This window comes from Cucurbita pepo, chromosome 2 (assembly GCF_057944985.1).
Source record: "Cucurbita pepo subsp. pepo isolate OVF chromosome 2, ASM5794498v1, whole genome shotgun sequence".
Classification (NCBI taxonomy): Eukaryota; Viridiplantae; Streptophyta; class Magnoliopsida; order Cucurbitales; family Cucurbitaceae; genus Cucurbita; species Cucurbita pepo.
The window spans coordinates 5,822,524-5,848,255 of record NC_141799.1 but is presented as its reverse complement, the minus strand read 5'-3'; the positions used below and the strand labels follow the sequence as shown (position 1 = coordinate 5,848,255).

The following is a 25,732-nucleotide window of genomic DNA, read 5'->3' as shown; positions in this document are numbered from 1 at the left end:
CAATTTTGTGTGTGAGACTGTCAATGGTACTACATTCTTAAAGAAGGTGGCCGCCTGTAAACGTTCGTTGCTTGTATGACACAACAAAATTCCATTCAACTGGAGAATTTTGGCGCTGTAAAATTTTGCGTATTCTAAAGTTTTAAGTTACTCTCTCTACACCCAAACAAAAGGGTAAAATTTAAAATGCAAAGGAAAGCTCGAAAAGGAAAAAAAAGGAAAAAAAAGAGGGGAAAATCACAAATGGTACATTAGAAATCAAAGAAACTCACCCCATCCAATCAGAGCAACACCTCCAACCACCACATTTTGCTTTAATATTTAAATAACAAATCAGTACAGAACATGAGCCATGCCCTGTTTTCATGGTGTGATTCCATCATCAGAAAGACCATTTAAGCTAATCTTGTAGCTGCACAAGCAGCTTCAGTAATCAAATTGTAGATTATTAAACCCATTCACTGCTCCCAGACCATTAAGGAGCTGGTCTCCCAAATCTTGATGATTTATGCTCTGTTCTCGAGCCAATGACGCCATCCCAATTCTCCCGTTAGAAATCGAGTTACTTCCCATTGCAGACTTCATTCCATTGACCATAGAAGCCTGAGCAAGTCCTCCACCACCCATCGAGCCATACCCCATGCTCCTGATACCAGAAACACCATTGGCAGTTCCACTCCCGACCAGGCAGTTCCGTCCATTGAGACTCATAATGTTGTTTGCTGCCAACATCCCATTAACAGGTTTCACATCCTCTGCTAGAGAGGAAACACCAGTCATTGTGTTCATCCCGTTTAGTTGGTTTGACATCATGTATTCCTGAATAATCTTTTGCATGGAGCTCTGGGAATCGGATTGATCGGCTTCAGAAGACTGTGTTGGCTGTTGCAGGGGAACATTTACTGGAGAGTTTGTGGCACTTACGTGATTAGTAGTTGCAGTTCCAATTGATGATTGCGGAGGATTGTTAGATGAGGACAATGTAGGCGAGTGGAAGGAGGGATTCGCTTGTGCCTGAGCAATCGTGGTGGAGGAACCGGGGGACGATATTTGCACAGAATTCCCGGCATAAGGGCTTCCAGCACTGTTGATAGAGTTCTGCTGTCTGGAGTTCATGGAATTCTGGTGGAGTAACCCAACAATGGTACTAGCAGGAGATGATGTTGATGCTGGATTCGCGGGGTTGTTTGCATTTGGAACACCATTGTTAGCAGCAGCCGGAACAGAGCTTTGGTCGCCGTTTGTGTTTTGATCAATTGTTTGCTGGGGTTGAGGTAATTGTTGCTCAGTGTTTTGAGCTTGGCTGAGGAATCCTGGTGAAGCGTTTGTCTTCCGCGGAAACTTGGCCAAACTCTCTGCAACCATTTGCAAGAACAAGGGGATACAATGATTCAATAGTTGATTTCAGAATATCAGACTGAGGGACCACTTCAAAAGTGAATTAAGTCTACATGGTGAAACAAATAAATTATTTTAGTGTAATATTGGAATATATTTTATATAGTCCTAATCCGTTTACATTTTTTACCTTCAGGATTTGGTTAATAGCATATTTGATATATTTTATCTTATTTTCAGATTTGGTTAGTAGAATATTTTATCTTATTTCTAAGATTTAGTTGGTAGCTTGTATCCTATTTAAATGTTGTGAACATTAATGAATATTGGACTTTCGATCCCACCTATGTTTCTTGGACTTTCAATCTCACTTATGTTTCTTATTCTTAACATTTTTCTTATTCTAAACATTGTATCAGAGATTTCTCATACTTAACAAGTAACAGCAAAATATCTATAGTCAGCATAACTACATTGCCTAAATAGTCAGCGAAAGCAAGACTCAATTCATAACACATTGAGCTAATATCATTGAATTTTGTCTTCCAGATACTATCCAAGTATTGAACATAATTCATCTTCTAAATCATGCATGTTCAAGCATATAAATCATTAAGTTGGGAATCTAACCATTAGTATCAAGTCGACTGAAGGTTTTGTAAAGCGTAGTCTTACATGATTTCTTTTTTTTTTTTTCTTTTTTTTTCTTTTTCTTTTGTAGGAACATAGAAATTTGAATGATGACAAAGGAATTACCAATCAAGATGGAAGGAATGAGAGAATAAGTGCCTTCTTCCTAGCTAAAGAAAATAATACAAGAGTTGGCATCTGACCAAAACCACAAGAAAGCACACTATGAAATTTAGCCAAAGATCCTTCTTTTCTTTCTTGAACGCATTATCAACAACCAAGGTCGAAAGGTCTCTAATGTCACGGGGGAAGACAATCTACCAACCAAAAGCTTGGAGAAAGTAGTCCCAAATGAGTCTGGCCTGTTTGCACCACCTAAAGATGGTTTTGACCACTACTTTCGCACATAACACTGCCGTTCGGAAGATGGATATCCAAGGAGTGCCTTTGAAGCTTGTCAAAAGATGGTTTAAATGTTTCCTCACCCATGCGACAATTTATATAGACTTAGGGAACCTGAACCTCTTTTGTAATATATCATTGGTGTACTGTTTAGTTTTCTGCAAGGGGAAGATCCACAGGAGGAACTTGATGTTTTTTTTTGTTTTTGGTGCTTCTTTCCAGACCTGATTACAAGCTACCTTTCCAATTTGTAGGCATTATGATTTAAACTTGAAGCGGCTGATTCACATTTTCAAATCAAATAATCTGTGTTCTGATTGAAGAATCCTTTCAGCTTCGTGATATAAGAGCAGGCACTCTTCTAACTCTAAGGCACAGGGTCCAGGCCTAATTATATTGTTCCAATATTCTCTTATGAGTCAGCCACTTATTAGTCTGTTCCCATAGCTTCAATATTCTCCATGGAATCCCTTGTTTTGAAATTTTTGTTCTTAGATCAGCAAGCAAATGCACCTTTATTTTTCCAAAACCTGATTCGTAAGTCATTAAGTATAAAAGAAGAACCATTCTCAATAGCACGTGAATACTTGGCAATAATCTGTCAGAACAACTGGAGCTAACTGGGTTTTTTTTTTTTTTTTTTTTTTTGTGCCAATATTTGATCTAAATTCTGTATTTAGATTTTACAACCTTCCTCTGTAAGATGCTATCTCCATTGAAGAATGACCATGCCATTTAGAAAAGGGCCAGTGTTTTTCATCCTAATGATGCCTATACCAAGTCCTCCCAAGCATGAAGGAAGAGAATTCTGCCCACTCCCAGTTAATTAGGTGGCCTCCATCAAGATTAGTCATTCCCAGATAAAGTAACCTGTGATTTACCTGATCTTACAGCCTTGACTAGCAGGAATTTTGAAATGGAGATCGGAAAGAACTAGTTAGGAAAGATTTTATGGTGTCTTGGCTAGGTTCAATGTTTTCCTCTTAAGCTTCTGTACTAAGAACTTTAGTGATTGCCCTTTATCTCTTATTCTTAACAATTGGAGCTCTTTTTTGTAATTTTGTCTTATTATTTATTTATTTATATAAGAGACAATTTCATTGATGTTTGAAATTTACAAAAGGGATGTGTTATCCATGATGTTTACAATGCATTGATGTTGTAATTTTGTTTTCTTATGTTTTGTTATTGGGTGCTTCAGTTTGTGATCTCCTTTTGGCTTGGGCTTCTCTCCCTTTATCTTTCCTTCTTTTTTCTTTCTTTTTTTTTTTTTTTTTTTTTTTTTTTTTTTTTTTTTGTTAACTGCCTCATATATTTTTTTGTTCTTTTTTAATGAATATTGTTTCCTTCATGAAAAACAAACAAGATATTCAACCTCAGCCAAGGAGATTTCAGGGAAGAATGGATATGGGGACGGTGTGTAGACAATACCTAAAAAGAAAATGTCAAATGTCTATATGTTGACACATTTAATACCTAAAAAGAGACCAGAATATGTGATTCACTAAAAGAAACAAAATATCATGAAGGCTCAAACCTCCTCCCAAAAACTTCCCATCACTATAGATTCTCCCATTGCATAAAAACGCAGATTGACAAAAGAAAACCCATCTAAGACTACCTACCATACTTAATCTGGAAATCTCTAGCTGTCACCATTTTTTCCACAATGAAAATTTTATCTTTTACTCATAAAGAAGGGGAGGATAAAGTAAACAAAAAGACAAAACCATTCCAAGAATATCTACAGTACCTAATCTGGAATCCCCTTCATATAAGTAATGTCTACTGGGCAAAAACAAACTACAAATGACGCATCCAGCACAGATTCATTCAACAAAACGGAAACACGATGCAAAATATTAATGAAGGTTAAACTTACCAATTGGCCCTGTCGAAGTTTCTTGACTGTAATCTATCAAGTCCTTCATACTATTGACGACTTCTGATATCTACATTGTACCCAGAAAATAGCTATCAGAGATTATGGGCCAAAAACATTTTTTTTTTCCTTTTTTTTTTTTTTTTTTGTCTTAAAGAAAATAATAATAGCATTTTTTTTAATTAAGTAAAAAAGCACTAATTCAGAATATTACATTTTATTCTAAACTTGAGAAGTCAAATTACAAGTACACTCCTCAACTTCTTGATAAAGTTCATGAGCTGTTTATATTCAACTTCTCAATATAGTTTGTAAAATCATTCCTTTCATACATTCCTTCCGACCAGAAACTTTCGTATAACAAATTTTTACAGACTAATTTTTATGGAATTTAATACAGTTTCAATTGAAAAAAAAAAAATTTGGTTGCAAATTAAAAATCAGAAGGCCAAAACATAGTGTTTAAAAATAATTAGTTTCAAAAAGTAGAAATAATTGAGATTAGTCAAGATGCACATAAATTAACCCAAGCACTAACAAATATCAAGATAACAATTATAAATGATAAGACTTAGAGAATTGTTATGAAATAAATTTCTGGTAAAGAGAGAACAAGTGGTGAGAAAATTGTTACTAAACAAAATATTCTTAATAAAAAGAAGCCAAATTGTAAACAAAACAATGATTAGGAGAGCACTAATCTCTTTAGTTTTTAAAATTTGGTCAGAAAGTTGTGATGAAACCAATAATGTTACATTAGAAGCTTGCATTTTTAAATAGAAAAATAAAACAAAAATCCCCAACTTAAAAAGGCGAATAAAGCATACAATATCATTCAGGGTTGCATTTCCAGCCTAGAACCACTTTGACAATTTCTTTTTTCATGTGTGAGAGTACCACTTTTAACAATATAAACACAAAGCAGTAACTAACTCCTGGTATATATATGCATCGATCATTGCTAAGATATCAAAATATAAAACCTGTTACAGCCTCCGGGAAAATTACACTTGAAACAATAATTTGGATTTCCCAATTGTTCAACGCCAAGCCTCATTTTAAACCAGAAAGGAGACACAAATGTGGTAAGTTTAAACACTAATGAAAAAAAAAATTTCAATAAAATGTTATTATACCTTAAATTTTTACAAAAGAATTTTAATAACAAATTTGTTTGATTACACGATATCCAAAAGTGATTCTTTTTATTATAAAATTTTATTTATTTATTTCATGCTTCGAGGATTTTTGATTAATCACTTTAAAATCATTTTGGATAATCCATCCATCAAGTACTTATTCAAAAGAAAATGTTTTCAAATCGATCCAATTTTTTTGAAGCACTTTTATTTATTAAGATTGTTTTTAAAAACTACTCACGATAAACCACTCAATAAACTATATTGAACACACTTTAAATTATTGATTTTTTTCATAAGTGCTAATACAAAAATTAATTTTGTTCAAAAAGCATTTTCTTCCCATGTTATTCTAAACACACTAGAAATGCTGACCTATAAGTTTAGAACAAGTTAAGCAATGAGTAATAGTCTTCACCTCATGCTAAGAAAACAACCACAAAGGTTTTGACTAATCAGACAACCAACAGACATTTCAATCTAATCCAGACACTATATTAGGAGAAACTGAAGTTTTCAATTGAAAGAAAGACCATGGAAGTCATCCCAGCACATAACCCTATGTTGATATCAAACATTACCTGAAGGCACCGGACATATCTCTTCGTATATCCCAAGTCATTTACTAATGGCACTTCCAATGCCTTGGCCAATTGTCTAGCTGAGCCCACAAACCTGAAAAAATTTCCCGTTAAAATCATAACTCTCACTACTTATACAATAAATCTCAAAAGAATGTTGAAGTCTTTTTTAAAAGAAAAGAAAGAACACAAACTTATGGACTTGGTGAAAAGCTAACACAATAATAAGTTCCCAAGTATAGAATTTAACAAATGTGCTCATTCTATTATTAGTATAGGATCTATAGCCTTCCCAAAATGTATGCCCCCTCATATAGTAACAAAATCCTAAATCATTCCACAAAGTTAACATAAGTTATTTGTAACAATTCAAGTTATTTGTAAAAGGTCTACGGAGTTCTTTTTCTATTGAGCTTCATTCAGCTACATGGAACCTAACTTCTTCAACCAAAACCCAAGTTCTGGATTTATTCCAATTTCCTGTTTTTTCCCCAACAGCGGCTCCTACATAATCACTTTAACCAGCCATGTCATGAACTTTTTCTTTCTAAACAGCAGGATTGCCTTAATTTCACTTCCGTTACTCTAAAGCTATTCTCCTTTTTTAACACAAATTATATACGTCAATTTATCCTACCTTGTTAATACATCCAACTATGATGCACATACACAATATTTAAGCAGTAACTTCACTAAATACACACAAATTGTCTACGTCAATTAATCCTACCTTACCAACCTAGAAATTCATTACAAACATAATCTTCAGTACCATAAAATGTGATGGCAATAAAATAATAAAAATCTGATAATGAAAGGCAAATGAACACAATTAACAGCTTGGACAGAAAAATAAAGTAGTTCCCAGTGGATCAAAAATGACTTCAACCCCAGCTGCTACCAGAAATTATTGTATCAAACATCATGTGTAGAAAACAATGCATCATATGCATCCAGATCACTGTATACATCAACCATACTGAAGGAAAAACTGCTTTCATTTGGAAAAAAGAAAACAGCTACCACTATTTTCTGTCCTAAATGACCACAAAAGGATCAGTATAGCACAGGCACAAGGTCCTCAAGTAAGTCAAATAGGCAAACAAAAGAAGTCATCCAAACAAACTTCTCGGCCTAGTACCCCATTTACTTCAGATAAGTAATGAGAGAGAGGCATGGTAAAAATACAATATAATACATTCAAATAATCAGAGACCTACCCTTAAAACTGACCAATTTGGACTATACCATATCAAAGTTAACATAATAAGCCAGTCAAAACAACGAATATGAAAAGTAAAGATAGGACATTCCATAATGAAGACATTTTTCTAAAAGTAGGCATTACATGTTACAGTTATTTTGCAACTCTGGAGTAGACAAGTTAGATGATGCCTTTTGAATAGCAGTCTGATACTTCTGAGCAGCTGCCCCCAGCTGACTAACCTGCACATCACAATATGTGTCAGCTAATCAGATAACCAACAATAGTCAAGAATCGACACATTTATCTTTATCTTTCTTCAATGAAAATATTATGTTTCCTATCTAAAGAAAATCTTTCTATGCCTAACCAATACATTATCCACCAAAAGTCAAAGAAGGTCTAGAAGTCCTGTGCAATGCAATAATAGAGACATGAAACAAATGAGCTGGGAGTACATAAGGCTGTATTGTACATACACATACACAGAAATCATCAAAAAAATGTAAATAGCACAACGCCTATTGAAGACTTAGTAATGACCTTTTCGTTTTATAAATGAAAAGTTTTTTTTTTTTTTTTTCTTTTTTTCCATAAGGTCTAGAAGTCCCGTCCAGGAATATCATTTTCAAACAATAATCACAACATACTAAATTGAAAATAAGGAGGATTAAGGGGGTCACTTGCTCTAAAAAATGTTAATACGAATCAGAGAATCAAAAGACATGCACTAACCTTTGATTATCAGTGGTTTTTTCCTGAAAGTAAGTGGTATTTAAAAGTTCTTGAAACTGAGTGTACCAGGAATTTGTGGGAACGCCTAGTAGTATCTTGACATTTAAATAAGCCTAGCTTTAGGTAGATGATCTCCCCCATTACTCAAGCTTTACTCTAGGCTTTAATCTAAAATTGAGGATCCTCTGGTCTAGCTCCCACTTAGATGTATGTTGGGAGAGTAGAGAAAAGGAAATAGGAGGATTTACAAATCAATTTACACACAAAAGATAGTAGTCTAGGGTTGGGTCCAATTTATTTGCCAGCTGTCTCTCTACAAGGAATTGTGTAATTTTCCATTTCACATTGATCAATAGACAAGCCTTCAGCAAACCAGTTCGTCTTCCTCTTTTCAGGTTAGAGAGCTTGTTCTCGTTTGTAATATTTTTCAGTAATAAGTGTTTCTTAACAACCAAGCGTTTGTACATAAATACATACATGAATGAAAATGGGAAAAAGAATTGTGGAAGAGATAAAAATGAACCCAGATATAAAAATCATGCGCAGATGTGATTCAAAGTCACATGGAAAGTTTCGGGTGGCTTTAAGAGTTATTTAAACGTGAAACTAAACTGTTCTTCATCATTACCTGAGGTATTAGTAACCTTCGAGGAATAAGCTCTTCATGACGTCGAGCACAAAATTCCCAAGAACATATCTGATAAAAGAAAACAAAGGAAAGGTAAGATATATTGTTCCCTAAGAAGAGAAGGAATCATGAAAAAAAAAAAAAAAAAAAAAAAAAGAAAGAAAGAAAGAAGAAGAAGAAGAAACTTTCTATTTGACCTTTAAGTCTGGAGAAAAAACTATCCGAAGTTGGCCATCACGAACAACGCGAAGTTGCTCAAACACGCTTTCTTGTATTGCTTTGGCGTAATCTAGGACAATTTGTCCAGAGGAATTATGATATTCGCGGGGCATATCAATATAGAGAAGTTCTTCAAGAGTTCCACTTTCATATTTGATTTTGAACAGCCTTGGAAGAACTTCAAAGGTTGCTTCTGAAATGTTGAGAGAATTAAGATGTAATTAGGAACTCCGTTAACAAAAGAAATACATGAACCAAAAGAAAAAATTAACATGTTGAGAGGAGATAAACATGAGGACCAACTAAAATAGTAGCTGGATCAAAAGTACAAAAACCACATAATGCAACTCGGGAAAATAAAAACTATGACATACCAAAACCTCGACCAGGCTTGCGGTTGCATATTTCACAATGCCAAACATCCTGCGAAATGCACCAAAATGATTACTACTTTACTTGCATCTATGCTATATGTTTTAAAGCAAATGAGAAAGATTTCCACGAATCTTCACCATGATATTAGATTCTTGAAGGAATGACAACAAAAAATCCAAAATTCATGAGAAGTACTTTTCAATATAGTGAAGCTCTCTCTCTCTCTCTCTCTCTCTCTCTCTCTCTCTCTTCCCCACCCCACTGCCTCGTTGCATCTCAAACGATTGCAATCAAGGAAATTTCTGAAATGTAGCAGTTGCAATCTCACCCAGAAACTTTTCTCTCTATTAATGTCCTCACATTAAGCCCCTCCTTCCTCCCTCTCCTGCACTGCATCGCAATTCATTCCAAACAATTGCAATCGTGGAAGTTTTTAAATACAGTGGGGTGGGGCTTAGCACAAAGTTTCAAATGTGCCTCTAGTAGCCCCTACATGAAGACCTCTTCTGCTCTCTCTCTTCACGTCCATACAAGAAGACCTCCCATCCCCTTGCTCTCTTGTTCTCCCACATTTCAATCAATTTCAACCATGGAAACTATTTAAATATAGTGGGGTGGGACTTTGCCCCAAGTTTGAATGTAACTATAATAGTTCTAACCTTACCCTGGTACGTCTCTCTCTTCTTGTGATTATTTCCTCTTATTTTTATTTCCCATTTGAAATGCCTACTGGTTTAAGGCAACCAGAATTTAAACAGCTTCCATAGATTTTTCAAAACAAGGTTTCCCTAGCAGCAAAATGGTGGAAAGACACACCCACGCCCTTTTTTTTTTCTTTTAGTGTTCATTTGTTAAGGTTCTCCCTCACTCCTTCTTCCTCTCGGATGCCCCCCCCCCCCTCAAGCAAAGGCAACTAGGTTAGGTCGACTAGAATCCAAACGCCATTCTATATAACTTTGAAAGTTACAGAGTTTTCTTGCAGCAGACCTGTGGAAATACACCAGTTGTTTGGCGTCCATTTCCATACATGGAGACACACCATTTCTTTTTGGCATGTGGAGCAAAGTAATCCGCAACAAATTTCCTCCAGAATGCAATATTGTTGTCCTACAAAACAGATATGATTACACAAATCATATAGCTTGCATTCTAGGTTGAACAGATACCAAATGAAACAACTAAGTGACATAATCTTACTTCAGGTCTCTGCTGCTGTTGACACATATAATTTGTTAAACGCCGAGCACACATGCCAGGTTCATAAACTGGTTTTACAGGGGATCTCAATGGCAAATTTTGTTGTTGAAATTGTTGAGGCAAATGCGGTCTTTGCTGAGGAATAGCCTTCAGGAGTTGCTGTTGGTGTTGAAATTGCAAGAGCCTTTGTTGTTGCAAAAGATTAATCTGCGCAGCAGCAGCAGCCTGAGAGGACTGCCTAGACATACTGAGCAACTGCTGTTGTTGTTGCTGCTGTTGATGTTGATGTTGCTGCTGTAGAAACAATGACTGATCAGACTGTTGAGGTTCCAACTTCACAGGACCCAAGTTTCTCATTGATTGAAGTTGTTGAGGTTCCAGTTTCACAGGACCAAGGTTCCTCATTGACTGCAGCTGCTGCTGCTGCTGCTGCTGTAGTTGCTGCCCCTGAATATCATTATTATTCATTTGAGACTCTAACTTGACAGGTCCAACACCACATAAGCTTCCTCGTATAGGTTGGAATTGATGTTGTTGCTGTTGCTGCTGCTGCTGCTGTGACTGCTGTGCATTATTAGAGCTAACGAACTGTTGCATTGAATGCTGACTATGTTGGAAGTTCTGGGGCTCAATTTGCTGGGGCTGCTGTTGATTGGGTACTATTTGGCTGCTAGAATGGTTTGAAAATTGTGGCCCTGAAACTTGACTAGATGAAGCAGGGTTTCCTGTATTTGATGCCCCCAATGATGATGGCGTATTATTGAAGTTCACACCATTGCCAACAAGTGAAAATGGATCTGACTCGGAACCAGGGTCCATACTTCCTCGTTGGCTGTTTCCAAGACCTGAGGGCCCAGAATTTGGAACTCCATTCCCAAATGACTGATTAAGGAGAGAAGACATACTGGGCATATTACCAAGCATATTCATACTACTAAACTGAGTTCGTGGAGATACAAGAGAAGGAAAAGCTGACTGAGAAGGCAGCCCCCCTTGTGCTCCCATCATTCCAGAATTTGATCTCAAAAGCGATGGTGAAACAGACTGTGCACCACCAATGGGAGTGGATGGCCCCGAAGGCACCATCTTCTTCAAAAATCTATACACACTATAACTCGTACAATAACTCGTAAAAGGCAAGCTATCTAAAGTAACATCAATTGACTACACAATAACTCGTACAAGGCACATAAGAGGGCTCAGTCCAGAGAACATTCGTCGCCGACAGCCCTGGTTGCAATCTTCATGGTCGTTACGATGAAACAATAGAAACGGAAAGGTTTTGAGCCTCAGCACATGGTCCGGATTTTGAATGAATACTAGCCGAAGACCAAAAGATGCTGAAACGATGTAACAAAGCCTGGTTTTGAACATTCTACAACCAGACAATCTTTGCTAGAGAAATCTTTGAAAGGCTTTCGCATGAATCTGTATATTACAATGAAATTCAGGCAACATTCACTTCATCTATACAGACAAAAACGCTAAAATAAAATCAAACTCTTAACAGTTTACCCGTAAAATCTCATAATACAACCCAAATGCACATCGAAGTCATCACAATTAAAACAAGACAAACACAAATCCTCAAATTGAAAAAACTACAAACAATTAGAACAAGATTTTAACGAAAACGACTTTCTTCAAAACTCCGAGCTGAAATTCTTCACGAACTAAGATGACAAAAATAAAAATAAAAATTATTCAAATACAACAAACACTGATTACAACAAAATAAAAATAAAAACAGAGAGAAAAAAAAAAAAAAAGCGAAACAATCCAAAGACTGAAATAGTGAGAGAAATTAAACCACATCCAGTTAAAAGTAAATTCCAAAAAAAAAAACTAAGCAAAGAAAAACACACACGAATGAAGTAGAAGAACAGCAAAATTGAAACTCACCTGCAAGTGATAGTTGACCAGAGAGTTTCGAATTCGAAAAACCGCCGAGATTTGAATGAGAAAAAACGATCAGACTACTCCAAAAAGAAGGAGAAAAAGAAAAAAAAAAGTGCGTAGAAAATGAATTTCCAGTTGAAGTATTCGCAGTAATCACCGTGTCGGTGTCTTGTTCTTCAAAAATGGTAATCGAGTAGAGAGAGTGGAAGCTGCTTGGCTAGGGTTGGACAGTGTGAAGTTGCCGTGGGGTGTTTTCCTGTCTCTCTCATAACCAAAATTGCGAAGACCAAGTTCTTCGCCGTATTGTGTAGAGAGAGAAAGGGAGAGCGAGAGAGTTGATGGGTGTCCTAGTGGACGTCAAACTTCTATTCGATCTAATTCAATTTTCTTCATTCCTTTCCTTTTCTTTTCTCTCTCTCTTACCCCATGTGACAAACCAAGTCAAACGCCAATGTTATTTGATTAAACGCTTTTTTTTTTGGCGAATAAAAACACATCATCCATCATACATGACATGCATTCACATGCATACGCATGCTTCTCCCCACTCTTCACACTTCTATTATTACTTCCACACTACGTTTTGTCTCTTCAATTTTAAAAAAATAATAATAATAATAATCTAATATTCTTTTTATAAAAATTAAATAAATTTTAAAATGCTTAAAAATTATTATTAATATTATTAATTATCAGAATTTTGAAATTAAGTGAGTGTTGAATGATGAAAGTCTCACCTCAGCTAATTAATTTAGGTAATGATCATGTGTTTATAATTAAACAATACTCTCTCCATTGGTATGAGCCCTTGTGGGGAAGGCCAAAGCAAAGCTACCAGAGGTTATGATCAAAGTAAGCTCAAAGTGGACAATATCATGTCATTTGTGGAGAATCGTGTTCGTCTAACATGGTATTAGAGTCATGCCCTAAATGTAGTCGTGCCAATAGATTGGTAAATCCTCAAATGTCGAAAAAAGGAGTCGAGTTTTGATTAGGGGGAGGTGTTAGATGATCAAAGTCCCACATCGGCTAATTTAGGGAAATGATCATGGGTTTATAATCAAATAATGAATACTCTCTCCGTTGGTTTGAGGCGCTTTGGGGGAGCCCAAAGCAAAACCATGAGAATTTACACTTAAAATGGACAATATCATACCATTGTGAGTCGCGTTCGTCTAACAATGAGCTCTCAAAAATTTATCTAAATGCTCTAAAAATTTATCTAAATGTTCAAAATTGATTTTTACCATTCTTTTTAAATTACACGCACAAGTTTTGAATTAGAAGTCCGTCCTTAAACATGGATTTAAATAATATCATTAATGACAATAACTTGATATAATAAAAATAAAAAGCATATAAACTAATTTTGAGATTAAATTGGTGTAATATCATAATTTAAATCCTATCAACTTCTACTTCTTTTATTAATTTTATTATTATTATTATTATTATTATTATTATTATTATTATTATGATAATCCTTTATTCACTAAGGCCACAATCCACTGCATCATAAACTCTAAGCTTTACTACGTGGTGGATTTTGACAGGGTGCAAACTAGAACACGCGCATTCTTATCGTGGACCGGGGTGTAGATGACAAATTCACTTAACGGCGGTTATGCCCTTTTCTCGACGGAAACATAACGGTGCTTTTTGGAGGCAAGCAGTAGCACGCGAGTTGATTCACAAGACACGTGCCGGTGGAAGGTAATGATGTATGTACATGGGATGTGTAATGTGTATGGCATATACATACATGGAGTTTACTTTTTGTTGTTTAGGGAATTTAATGGGTTCATAATGACTGAAATTGATTAACATACGGTCGTGTTTTTCATGCTGCTTTTAGGGTTCTTTTTTAAGCTTAATACTTACGTCATTTTACGTCATCTTGTGGGTAAAGGTGCCAATTTCCATTTTTACCCTTCATTTCGTCCTCTAATTATCAATATCGACAAAATAATACGTGACACTTCAGCAAAAAGACCACATTCAAATTAGAGCGATCTCGAGAATATCATAACTAAAAAATGCTTAAAAGAATTTAAAGTTATTATATATATCAATAAGGCCGTGTACCTCATTTTTTGTGGCTTAATTATAAGGATTCTAAAGTTAAATGTTAAATAACGTGACCATGTTAAAGAGATCTACGAGAATGTCGGAATGGATTTCAAATTCTAAACATGGGAGGGGATGGAAAAGTCTTGTTCGACCCCTCTTATTTCATTTCTCATTCTCACCAACTTTGTGATGCCTCGAAATTTTATACTTAATTTAAGGTCGTTACTGTATATATATCATAAACATGAATACATAAATATTTTATTTAAACTTTCATAAAACATAACATTCAGCTTAAAACACTGTCATAGACTTAGTGTTTTGAAGGTACTCTTAAAAACGACACAACAAAAGACTAAATAAATTAAATAATTTTTAAATAAAAAACATCTTATTATGGCCTAAGTCTAAGAAAATAATACGACTACCTTATGCATGTGTCATGGTCTCGAGTTGCGATGTTGTTGTTAGTCATACAGGAATGCCTCGTCTTACCTAAAATAAAGGTAGCACGTGGTTTTAGCATTTTAAGAAATACTCCGTGAGTGACCCTACTATTGTGAGTTAAATGCAAGAACATGCAATGACGGGACCTATCAGTCTTTTTTTTTTTTTCCTACGACTCTATTCTAATTGGGCAGTTTGGATGTGTATCATATACTCTACACACAGCCCATGCATGCAAGTATGGGCTCATCAGTCAGTTTGCACACCGCTGGGCCCCTTTTCTTGTCAGACGAGCCTTCTCTAGTAGCTCAACTTTTGTCGGATACCCATTTATTTTTGCAAGAATTAGCATGAAGATTTTTCACGATAAAATTACATAAATCAGGTTCACCTATATATAACGTGACAACATCTTAATAAATTAAAAAAAAAAATGTAAACCGTTGTCGGTCCTAATTTTGAATTCATAGTATATTAAATAATTCGACAATGGGATATTAATTTATTTTTATTAAACGTTTTAAATATTCGGTTTACATGAATTTTTTTTGGGAATTAAACATTTAATTGAAAAATCTCGATTAAAACATATTAAACGTATTTTCAACTTTAAATTTTTTTTAATAAATAAGTAATATAAACATTATTTGTTTTTATTTTAATTTTTATTCTTTTAGCTCGACAACTATTTAGCTATTAATTTTAAATTTGTATTTATGAAAATCGTGACGTTTGATAACTATTTTGGTTTATAAAAAACCGTATTTTTTTTTTCTCATCAATTTTTTTTACAATGGTTCAAATTTCTCAATAATGGAATTGTTAGCCAAAATTTAAAAAAAAAAAAAAAAAAATTGAGTTCATTTATATAATGTCGTGGGTGTGAAAAGAGAAATTAAAAAATTAATTTGTGGGTGTGAAAAGAAAAAATTAAAGAAAAAATGTTGATATCATTTATATAATGTTAGAAGGGTCAAAACAATGTGAAAGTAAAGTAATTTGAATTTTACAAATTGACCAAACCAGGTTGGATTTGGTGGGTTGAACATAAGTAAGTCAAAGTCAAAGTCAAAGTTGAAGTCAATTAAGGGATTTAAGTCAAAGTCAAAGTCAAAGTCAAAGTCAAAGTCAAAGTTGAAGTCAATTAATTAATTTAAGCCACCTTTGTTGAATGAAGACAAGCATTTTAAAGTGTATTTTCCTTCCCTTTTCATCACTGTGTAATTTTATATTATTTGTGTGGGTTGAGTCAACTAATTAAAAGGGTAATTAATAATAATAATAATAAATAATAAATAATAAATAATAAATAATAAATAATAAATAATGGAATTACAAATCTTCATCCCCATATTTTTGTTTTACCAACGTTGTATTTTTAATGTTTTTTTTTTATAAAGAGTTTATAGTTATTTTTTTAAAAAATGTTTAAATATGTCAATTATTTGCATCATTTTAAAGGATACTTAATTTCGTATAACTAAGATTTGGTCGTACGTAAGCCGATCTTACCTCAGACTTATCCATTTTCAACCTCGGTTTGAATGAGTAAGGGCTTAGGTTCAAGTTTTGTTTTTTTCGTTGTTGGTTTTTCACTTGTATGGTGTCACAATCTGCGAGTTGTGGAGAGTGCCACAATTCATGATGCGATCGTGCTCTCCTGAGTAAGTCATTGAGGACGATGATTAGTTTAAGTGAGGGAGAGTGTCACAACTTCACTATGAAGACAGTAGGGTGTGACCCCCATACGCATACAGACAAGGTGGCAACTCTCAAGTGGCACCCATTTGCCCATGTGAGGATTGAGACAGGCAAATGTCATGATACAACCGAGGAAAACAGTGCATCATCCAACACACCATGAGTGTGCATTAAAGCCAAGCTAAGGCATAAACAAGATTAGAGAGAATGAGGTGACACGAGTGTCGAAGACAAGCTTGGAGAGGGTCGGAAAGGGCTCTAGTCCATAACCTCAGAAGTTAGGATTTCAATGTGAGTTTCGGCATGCAATTCTAGAGTTATGTCCATTTATATGAAAGATGAAAGTTCTCCAAATTTGGTGTCAATCAGATATTCGACGAACACTCCACAGGGTTGTATGACCGCTTACCACATGATGTTTATTCTAGAAGGATTGGAAATGTCTCAAAACGTACTATATGGGGAGGCATGGTGTCAACTCTTCACCACCCCTAGGTTCTGTTGCCTAAGCGAGTTACGTGTGTCATAGCGTGGGCAAGCGCCTCGAGTATTTTCGTTGAAATAGGTCTTTCAATGAGATGATAGTGTCCGATGGCACATGCCATCATTGCGCCTCATCCCATGTTGAATGTTGGTATATGTATTTGCTATCCGATACAAAGTTCGTAAATGACACTACATGGACGTGGAAGAGTTCATGCCTCAATAGAACCCAGATGGATGGATGTTTGGGATGTCCTGATGATATGATCGACACATGGATCAGTTTCTGACAGATGTATCTAAGCAAGCTAAGATAGTTGAGCAGTCCAGAGATATGGGATGACATCATGATGCATGGGTTGTATTGTTAGGAACCGAAACGATGATGAGATACGACATTGCACATGAGAAACCTTAGCCTAGAGTAGAGGTAAGGTCGAGTTGAATGACTTGACCTAGTGTAGAGGCAAGCCGACTAAAGTCACAAATGATTGAACATGCATGCACAAGCAGCATATGTTACTGAACAAGCTTGAATTTCATACAAGTTGTGTTTAGTTGGCGAAAACAAACCTTTCCTAATATCCGGCGAAGCCACAAAATAGGACAAAAAATGTGACTAGAACTTGAGTTTTCCTTAAGGGTTGTCATGAGTATGTCAAGATCATGATGCTGCATGGTTGAAATTATACGAATCTAATGCATTCTCCTTCATAACAAAGGATGATTAATTCCTTATCCCGTCATTCTTTAGCCCTTGCCTCGTTATGCTCATAAACTCGAAAATGTTTTTAAAAAATTCATATAAGTTACATATAAAATATTTTGTAATTACACATAAAATATTAAAATAGGAGACATCAAAAATTATTTGAACTTGAAGGGTTAGATTCATATGTTGTTGAATCCCACATTGCTAAATTTGTAATTGCATGTAATCTTTATATTTTAGTTGTTGGTTAAGGGACTTGGCTACGGAAGATGATTGGCTCGGTAAACAATTTGTTGGTCTCTATCATATTTCCTTATCTCCAATCAATCCTTCGACTCATCAAGTATTTCAATCATCTGACTTGTGGCTTTACGCCTAGTCTCATAATTTGACGCCTAGTCTCATAATTTGATGATCAATTACATCTTAATTCCTGACTTGTGGCTTTACGCCTAGTCTCATAATTTGATGATCAATTACATCTTAATTCCTGACTTGTGGCTTTACGCCTAGTCTCATAATTTGATGATCAATTACATCTTAATTCCTAACCATTCTAGTTTGCGTTTTTTTCTCACTATGTTGATGATTTTATTCGATGTACTTGTGTCTTTCTTATGCAACATAATTATGCAACATAAATCAGAAGTACATCATTTGTTAATACACTTTGTTAAATTCGTTCAAACTCAATTTCATCCTACTATCAAGATAGTACGACCAAACAATGGGACTGATTAAATTTTAGCGCACTTGTGTCTATACTCCCCAACAAAATGGAGTCATAGAACGTAAACATTGTTATATTCTAAATGTAGCTAGGTCTCTTCTCTTTCAGTCACAAGTTTCACTTAATTTTTGGGAGAGTACATTTTAACGGATGTTTATCTCATAAATAGAACATCATCACTGTTGTTATCTAACCAGACACCCTTTGAAGCACTCTACAAATATGACGACTGACCACCATTGTTTATCTTATAAATAGAACATCATCACCACTGTTTAACTGCTATTTATATTCTAATGACCCTGAAACCTTTCTATAAAATTTCGTACCATTTGGAGGTCACTTGGTTCACCAACAAGTGGTACATAACCATAGGGGTATTTTAATCATTTTACACATATACTTGATTTAGCCCTTTAATGTAATCCAACCACTATTGAATTTTGTACATGACCTTATCATATCATATTAAGCATTTTATTAAAATTTCATTAGAATCTAGTTGGCTTAGAAACAATTTCTACACTTAAATCGTTGTGAATCTCCCACTCCGCTCAATCTAATTCGCGATTTCATAACTTTAAATCATATTTTTGATATCTCGTAGCACAATCTACCTCCATACAAGCCTGAAAAACTTGATCAACATTGTGACACCTTTAAACCGCCTCACAACTTTCACACATGCAGCTGTCCTCGAACTTGCCTTTAAATCTCACAAATAGTGTTGAGACAAAGGCACTCGTAGAGGTTACAAATTAGTTCAAGTATAGAGTGCTCGAACTTTCATGATCATAGCTTGTAAAATTTCCCTTTGGTAACCCCAAATCACTCTTTTCTACGTTCATACCAACACTATGATTTCATAGTTAGGTACTTCCTAGTGATAGACCTTTTCTTTCGACACTACCACTCTCGATATCTATAGTAGCCTACGGGATCTTATTGTCTACAACCCTACCTTGTCACTTTCATTTTACTCAAATTGATTAAATTGTATTTTATTCTCGCTAAGTCCTATGAACAGGACCCTAAGGTTTGAGCAACATCGTAATCTCTCACCATTTCTCTAGTCAAATTCGCTCAACATACCAGAAAAGTTGGCTTGCCAACTACGATTCTACAAAGATATCAAATCAAATCAAATCAAACACACCCGCAACTTATGGTATTGTCGATGAACATTAGAAAATCAAAAGACTAAAATAAATAATCGATACAAAGTTACATCCCAAGATTATATAAAGCATTAGAACTCGATATTGATTCATTAAAATCATAGTATAAACCTATAACCTATGATTATTATTTGCATATTCAAACTTGAATTTTTTCAAGTTGAACATCCTTAGGTTTCAACGGCACATATTCTCCTAACAAATACTCTCCGAGATGGTCTGAGAGGGCAGATTTGTCAATATTTTCATGATGGTATGATTTGCAGACGAAATACAACACCGTCTCCGTCACCAGCTTCAACAAATAGAACACGAAAAACAACAAGAAGCACAAAATCCCCAAAACGCCCTTGGAGACAACTCCCAACGCTGCCGCACGAACCACCAAATGCCCAAACATAAAACGCACCGTTCCGAGAGGGAGGCTTAGGAGAAGGATTATAACCACGGAAATCCCTAATTTCCCTTTCACCAAGGCGTAGCTCTTGGCCATGGCTTTGAATCCGTAGGAATCTTCTAGAACAGAGACGACGTTCGAGAGCTGCCAGATCGTCATCAGGTAGAAGGCGCCGGCGAGGTATAGGATCTGGAAGGCGTAGATCAGGAGTATGACGCCGGAGCCGGTGATGTGGCCGATGAAGATGATGAGGACTAGGAGGGAGATGATGACGAACAAGCTGGCGATGGAGTAGCCGACGTAGGAGATGAACACGCAGAGAAATGTCAGGAGGAGTCGCTTCCAGACCTTGGGGACGACGCTCATCACCGGCTTGAAGGTGACGTCGCGGCCGGTGTAGATTGACGCGACGGTGTAGACGACAGCGGCGGTGGAGAGGAGCGACAGGACGACGAAGATAACCAGGTACGCGATTTGAAATAGAAAATAATAGACCTTCTCCGACGAAACGACGCCAGAGAGTTTTCCGAATGACTCTGTACGGGGCCGCGTTTGGTCCAGTATGAATTCGTCGTACATGATTTTTCTTAGGAATAGATTGGAGAGCTCCATATGAGCGAGGAACAAGAAGGAGAGAGGGAGAATTAGGGCTAGAGTGATTTGGGAGAAAATCCTTCGCCATGTGAAGATTAATTTGCTGGTTTCTCTAAAAATCCCATAGGTTCCGAGGAATTGCATCTCTTCTTGTTCTACATCCATGATTCTGCGAAGAAGTAGATGGGATAATTTGCAGAAGAATGGAGGATTTTTGGAGGAGGAAAGGATATATAAGGAAAATGGGTGTTTGAATGTTCTTGAGAATTGAGTTTGAAAAGGATATAGATGACTTTTGGGTGCCTCTGCATTGGTTATTCCAAATATTATTTTATCCTTTCTTGTTTATAGAACAATCAATTTTAAATGCTTGAGAATGCTGACGAACTTTCTTGCTACTTGCAAGGATATGTCTATGTTGGTAGTGTTCATAGATTAGTTTATGTTGAATTTGACAGCGGCATTCCTACCGGACCTTTGCTATAGAACTTCCTCCATTGGTATATAGAGGGACTCCGACAATCCTCTTCTTGAACAAGATACCATTGAACCCCTCTTAAATACGAATATACCTACCGGACCTTTGCTATAGAACCTCCTTCATTGGTATATAGAGGGACTCCGACAATCCTCTTCTTGAACAAGATACCATTGAACCCCTCTTAAATACTCATATATTCGTTGAACACTATCCATATAATTTTTTTTTTTTAAAACACTAGTATGGATCTACACCTTCAAGACGACTCACAACTTTTCTTTATTGATTCTATGGACATAACTAGGTTCAAGGTAGATTTTGATACCGATCATAGGAACAACATATCTTTACAAGGGTATGATATCGTTGGCGTCGAGCCTAAGCTTTCATGGGTTAGAGAGGGTTTAGGTTTGAGAAAATATGAATGGTAGGCCCCCAAAGTGTTTTGAAAGATATCCTTATCTTTTTCATTGTAGAGCGAGTCTTGGTGACTGAGTCAACACGTTGGTTGGCTATTATTTCAATATTATCAATGAAATTGCAATAAAATAGAAAAGAAAAAGAAAAAGCATCTTTATTATTATTATTAGAAAATTATAAAGTCGACGTCAACGATGGCCTGATGTTGACTACAATTGTTTTTTTGGAAGAATCATTGGGGCCGAATTGTATTGCAAATCACATGCTTCCAATATTATTATATTAACGAGAGGCATTGTCAATTTCAAGTTTATAAGCTTTCACCCCTTTTTGTTGATCCATAAGTGGTGTTACAATCATATTCGTTCAATTATGCACGGTTCAATTATGCGGTGCTATGAATTACACACGATTATTGCCAATTTGAAGAGTACGATTCAAATTTTATAATTTTATTATAAAAAAAATACTGCATCCTTAACCTAGTAAGTTACGTTGAGTTGTTCTATGGACTCTAAGAAATTCGGGCTTAGTTCAGACCCTAGAAAGTTGACGCATATGATAGTGATACCTTTCTGTCCACTTCATTCGTAACATAATCATTTCATGTCATCTAATAATGTAGTGTACAACATAGTATAACACAAATTTCAATTGTGTAACGTGTCAACATGATATTCCATGACATGACACATCTCATAACTACAACATAACATATCGAGTTGCATAGCATAACATACTCCCACCACATTAATATCATAATAAACATACATAAATCAATCATAAGACACAATACATGCAAGAGCCACAACGCAATTATGGTTCATACGGCAAGCAATTTATCCAACCAAACTAATAGTAGAGTCACTTGCTTTGTTGACCTAAGTCGGAGTTACTAATTTATACCATAGACTAACCCTTGTCATCCAAATCAATCTACGTGGATCCATAACATTGGATTAAAACATAACATACGATTTAATTCATCTAACGTATCAATTAAATCTACTTCCCGCTATAAAAATAATTTAAATTGACAAAACAATGATCATACTGACCTCATCATTAAATTAAATCTACTATTTTTGCTGGATCTATGTAATGTTGATAAGGTTGATCGGTGTTTTGAAATTTTTCGACATACGGATGGCTTCCGGTGTGAGGGAATTCTACTGTCAAAAGGATCTTTAACAAAAAAATCTGAAGAATTGACGAGATCTATTTGGGTGCAATACTCTGATTGCCGCTCACGATCCTCGAGTGTTCGGTCTACGAAAAATGTATTTGACTTCGGTCAACGAGAATACCTCTCTGGTTGTAGTACCTTATTCTTAACTTGGTTTGCTCGTACATGCTTGGTTAAGGAGATATTTCTATTGATCACCTAAAGCACGGAAAATATAGTCTATTCATTCATGCATACTTATTTGGGAGGTATTATTATCAATCACCTAAAGTACGAAAATCATAATCTAATATTCATACAAACTCAACGGGGTGATAACATTCATCGAATGCCCAAAGTATAGATCGTAACATCTTATCCTCATTTCTACCCAAGAAGATAACATTCAGCATAATGATCAATTATCTACCCAAGAAGATAGAGAGTCCCACATACGAGAAAAGGTCACACACTAGAAAGTATTAAAATAAACATGCAAATTAAATTCTCTTTTGAGGGTATTTCGGTAATTTTCCATATACATGCTAGCACGTCCTAGCAATCCCTATAAATATTACTTGAGAAAAGTCGTTACTTGTATGACGAATGCCTTCACGAAACCAAACCCCGACCTTCAGCCATCTTAGAACACATGCAAGAAAGAAAAACAATGAGAAAAGTGAGAGAAATCGAGAGACACCAACAAATCGCCAGCGAACGAAGCCCAACGAAAAATCGATGTTGAAACCTCTGATTTACGCCACGAAAACAATCTCAGAGACCTTCAAACACACCAGGGATAGATTTCGACGCTTATTACCCATCATACACCGTTGGGAAGGGAAGACAGAACCTCGAGTTTTCGGATCTCCTCAGATCTGGAAGCTTTCGGCTTATATGAACCAAACAAACACCGCAAACGGGATTAGGGGGAAGAGGAGATTCAAAAATGAAAGAAAAAGAAGGAAAAAGGATGTCGGAACAACGTTACCAAGGAGAGAGAGAACGCTGGAAATTCTCTGATAATCGAGCGAAGGAGACGAAATTCGACCCGAGATCCGAACTCGCGACTTGAACTAAGACCAACCTGCTCCAGTCCAAACCCTCGGCCAACGAAACCACCATGGCCCAGACGCCTCGGCCCATCCCAGGATGCCCAATCTCAGCCTAAACCATCAGTCGCGACCCAAAACCGTAACCAAGAACCAATCCGAGAACCCGTGACCAACCCACGAACCGAAGCCGAGAACCCAATCCTCGCTGACGGTCCAAACCGTGCCTCAATCCAAACCCACTCGGCCCAACGAAATAACCCTCAACCTAGACATAATCCCCGCGGCCGAACAGTAGAATTCAACCTAGACCTGTGACTGCAACCCAACAATCCCTGCCTCGACCAGGGATTTCATATACACATTATGGCGGCGCCATGATGAAGGTCATGAAACTAGTGTTAAGTAGTTGCATTTATGTCTATTTTGTACCCTTATCTTAGATTAGTACATTATTTTATTATTTTATTTAAATTTCAGCTATTTATTTTTCGTTGATTTACTTTAAAGCTTTTATTACGAACGTTTAAGTCAATAACATCGTTTTTAAAATATTCTAAAGGATTATTTCTGCACTGTCATGTCATACATATAATAGCAACTCTATTCCAATAGAAAATAGTATAGTTGCAGTCTTATCCAATAAAAGCCCAACAATTATCTTACTTGAAATATAAGATCTATAGATAAAATGACTAATGATGAGTGTGATATTTAACGTTCAATCATATAAACAAAGAGGATAACTTCAAGTTTTGTCTCGATTTTATTGTTGATATTAGGAGTCTTCGTTACGTTTGAAAATATCAAGGAACTAAATCGATTCGACATAAACCAATTATTTTGGTCTAATTATTTTAAAAGAATTGATTTCTTTATTATAAATATTGAAAACGTTATAATATTTGATTTACTTTGTGGTTCGGTTTTTCAAAAAATCGAACCTTATTAGATTTATAATCCATTATTGATGCCCGACCTCAAATAATTAATATTTTGATGTCAATAAAATTTAATTTATTTGTCAATAATATTAATAAAAATATATGTTGAGTCACTCCAATCCCACCTCAGATAAGATTTTATATAAAAATAAAGATGGATGACGTGGTTAATCGGACCAATCACCTGACAGAACTATAGGCTTTTTGAAATGTTGGGCCATCTAGAACGTGACAGGTGGCGCTGGGTTTGAATTAGAAGAATAGTCAAAATAAAGAAAATTCAACACAGTTACTTTTTTAATATTATGTTATTATATTTTCCAGCTTATGACGAGCCCACACGTGGCAGTCAACTATCTACTTTCCTGCACCCTTCGCTGTTTCATAATTTTAATATTTTCGTCTTTCACCCTATCAAAAAGTGACACGTGGCATAACATCTATTTTTTAACCAAATTTTGGGCAACATTTTATTCATTATTTCTAAATTATTTTCTTGACTTAAGGCTTGTATGCCTATTCTTTGAGAGGGATTTAAAAAATAAAAATAAAAGTTATTTAATTTATTAGGTTTAAATGTTCCAAACTTATAGAATTTTTTTTTTTCAAATTTATTGAATAAATGAATTTAATAGATATTTTTAATTGATTTTAGATATTTTATAAATAAATCGTCTAGCATCTACCTAAATACCCATCCACCTCATTAAGTTTTTCATCCCGAGCAATCATAAGGGTATTAATAAGAGTGAGTAGTTGTCTGAACAGTTGCGTTCTAGTGTTGAATAATAAACGTACCAACTCTCATTGTTTAATAAAGGTTAAGGTTAATTACAAACACAAAATATTAATAAATATGGAACATAAATATTATTAATCTTATTTATCAATGGATACTAAAAAAAAAAAAAAAAAACATTGTGAACATCATTGTGAAGCTGATGATTGATGAACAACATTGTGAACATCCGACCCAACATAATTAGGCGACAAATGACCATTGTTGGATGATGGAAGTCCCACATCGACTAATTTAGGGAATGGTCATGGGTTTATAAGTGAGGAATGCTAACTCCATTGGTATGAGGCCTTTTGGGGAAGCCCAAAGCAAAGCCATGAGAGCTTATGC

General features: G+C 35.5%; 2 protein-coding genes across 3 annotated transcripts; both read right to left on the bottom strand.

Annotated features, from left to right (window-relative positions):
* Positions 1-258: 258 nt before the first annotated feature.
* On the bottom strand, positions 259-12,584 carry LOC111789153 (transcriptional corepressor SEUSS). 2 transcript variants are annotated; one of them, XM_087120898.1, is made up of 10 exons: positions 12,233-12,584; positions 10,331-11,758; positions 10,121-10,240; positions 9,133-9,181; positions 8,737-8,951; positions 8,540-8,608; positions 7,321-7,418; positions 5,973-6,066; positions 4,253-4,322; positions 259-1,355 (listed from the first exon to the last, which is right to left on the bottom strand). In XM_087120898.1, exons 2-10 carry the CDS (start codon positions 11,414-11,416, stop codon positions 427-429), a joined length of 2,730 nt encoding a protein of 909 aa, XP_086977024.1. In that variant the 5' UTR covers positions 11,417-11,758; positions 12,233-12,584; the 3' UTR covers positions 259-426. The 2 variants fall into 2 exon arrangements, with proteins under 2 accessions (XP_086977024.1, XP_086977026.1); XM_087120900.1 differs by having other exon boundaries at positions 12,387-12,584.
* A 6,951-nt stretch (positions 12,585-19,535) lies between these two features.
* Positions 19,536-20,854, bottom strand: LOC111787693 (uncharacterized). Its single transcript, XM_023667725.2, has one exon. It carries the CDS (start codon positions 20,704-20,706, stop codon positions 19,690-19,692), a length of 1,017 nt encoding a protein of 338 aa, XP_023523493.2. The 5' UTR covers positions 20,707-20,854; the 3' UTR covers positions 19,536-19,689.
* Positions 20,855-25,732: the final 4,878 nt, after the last annotated feature.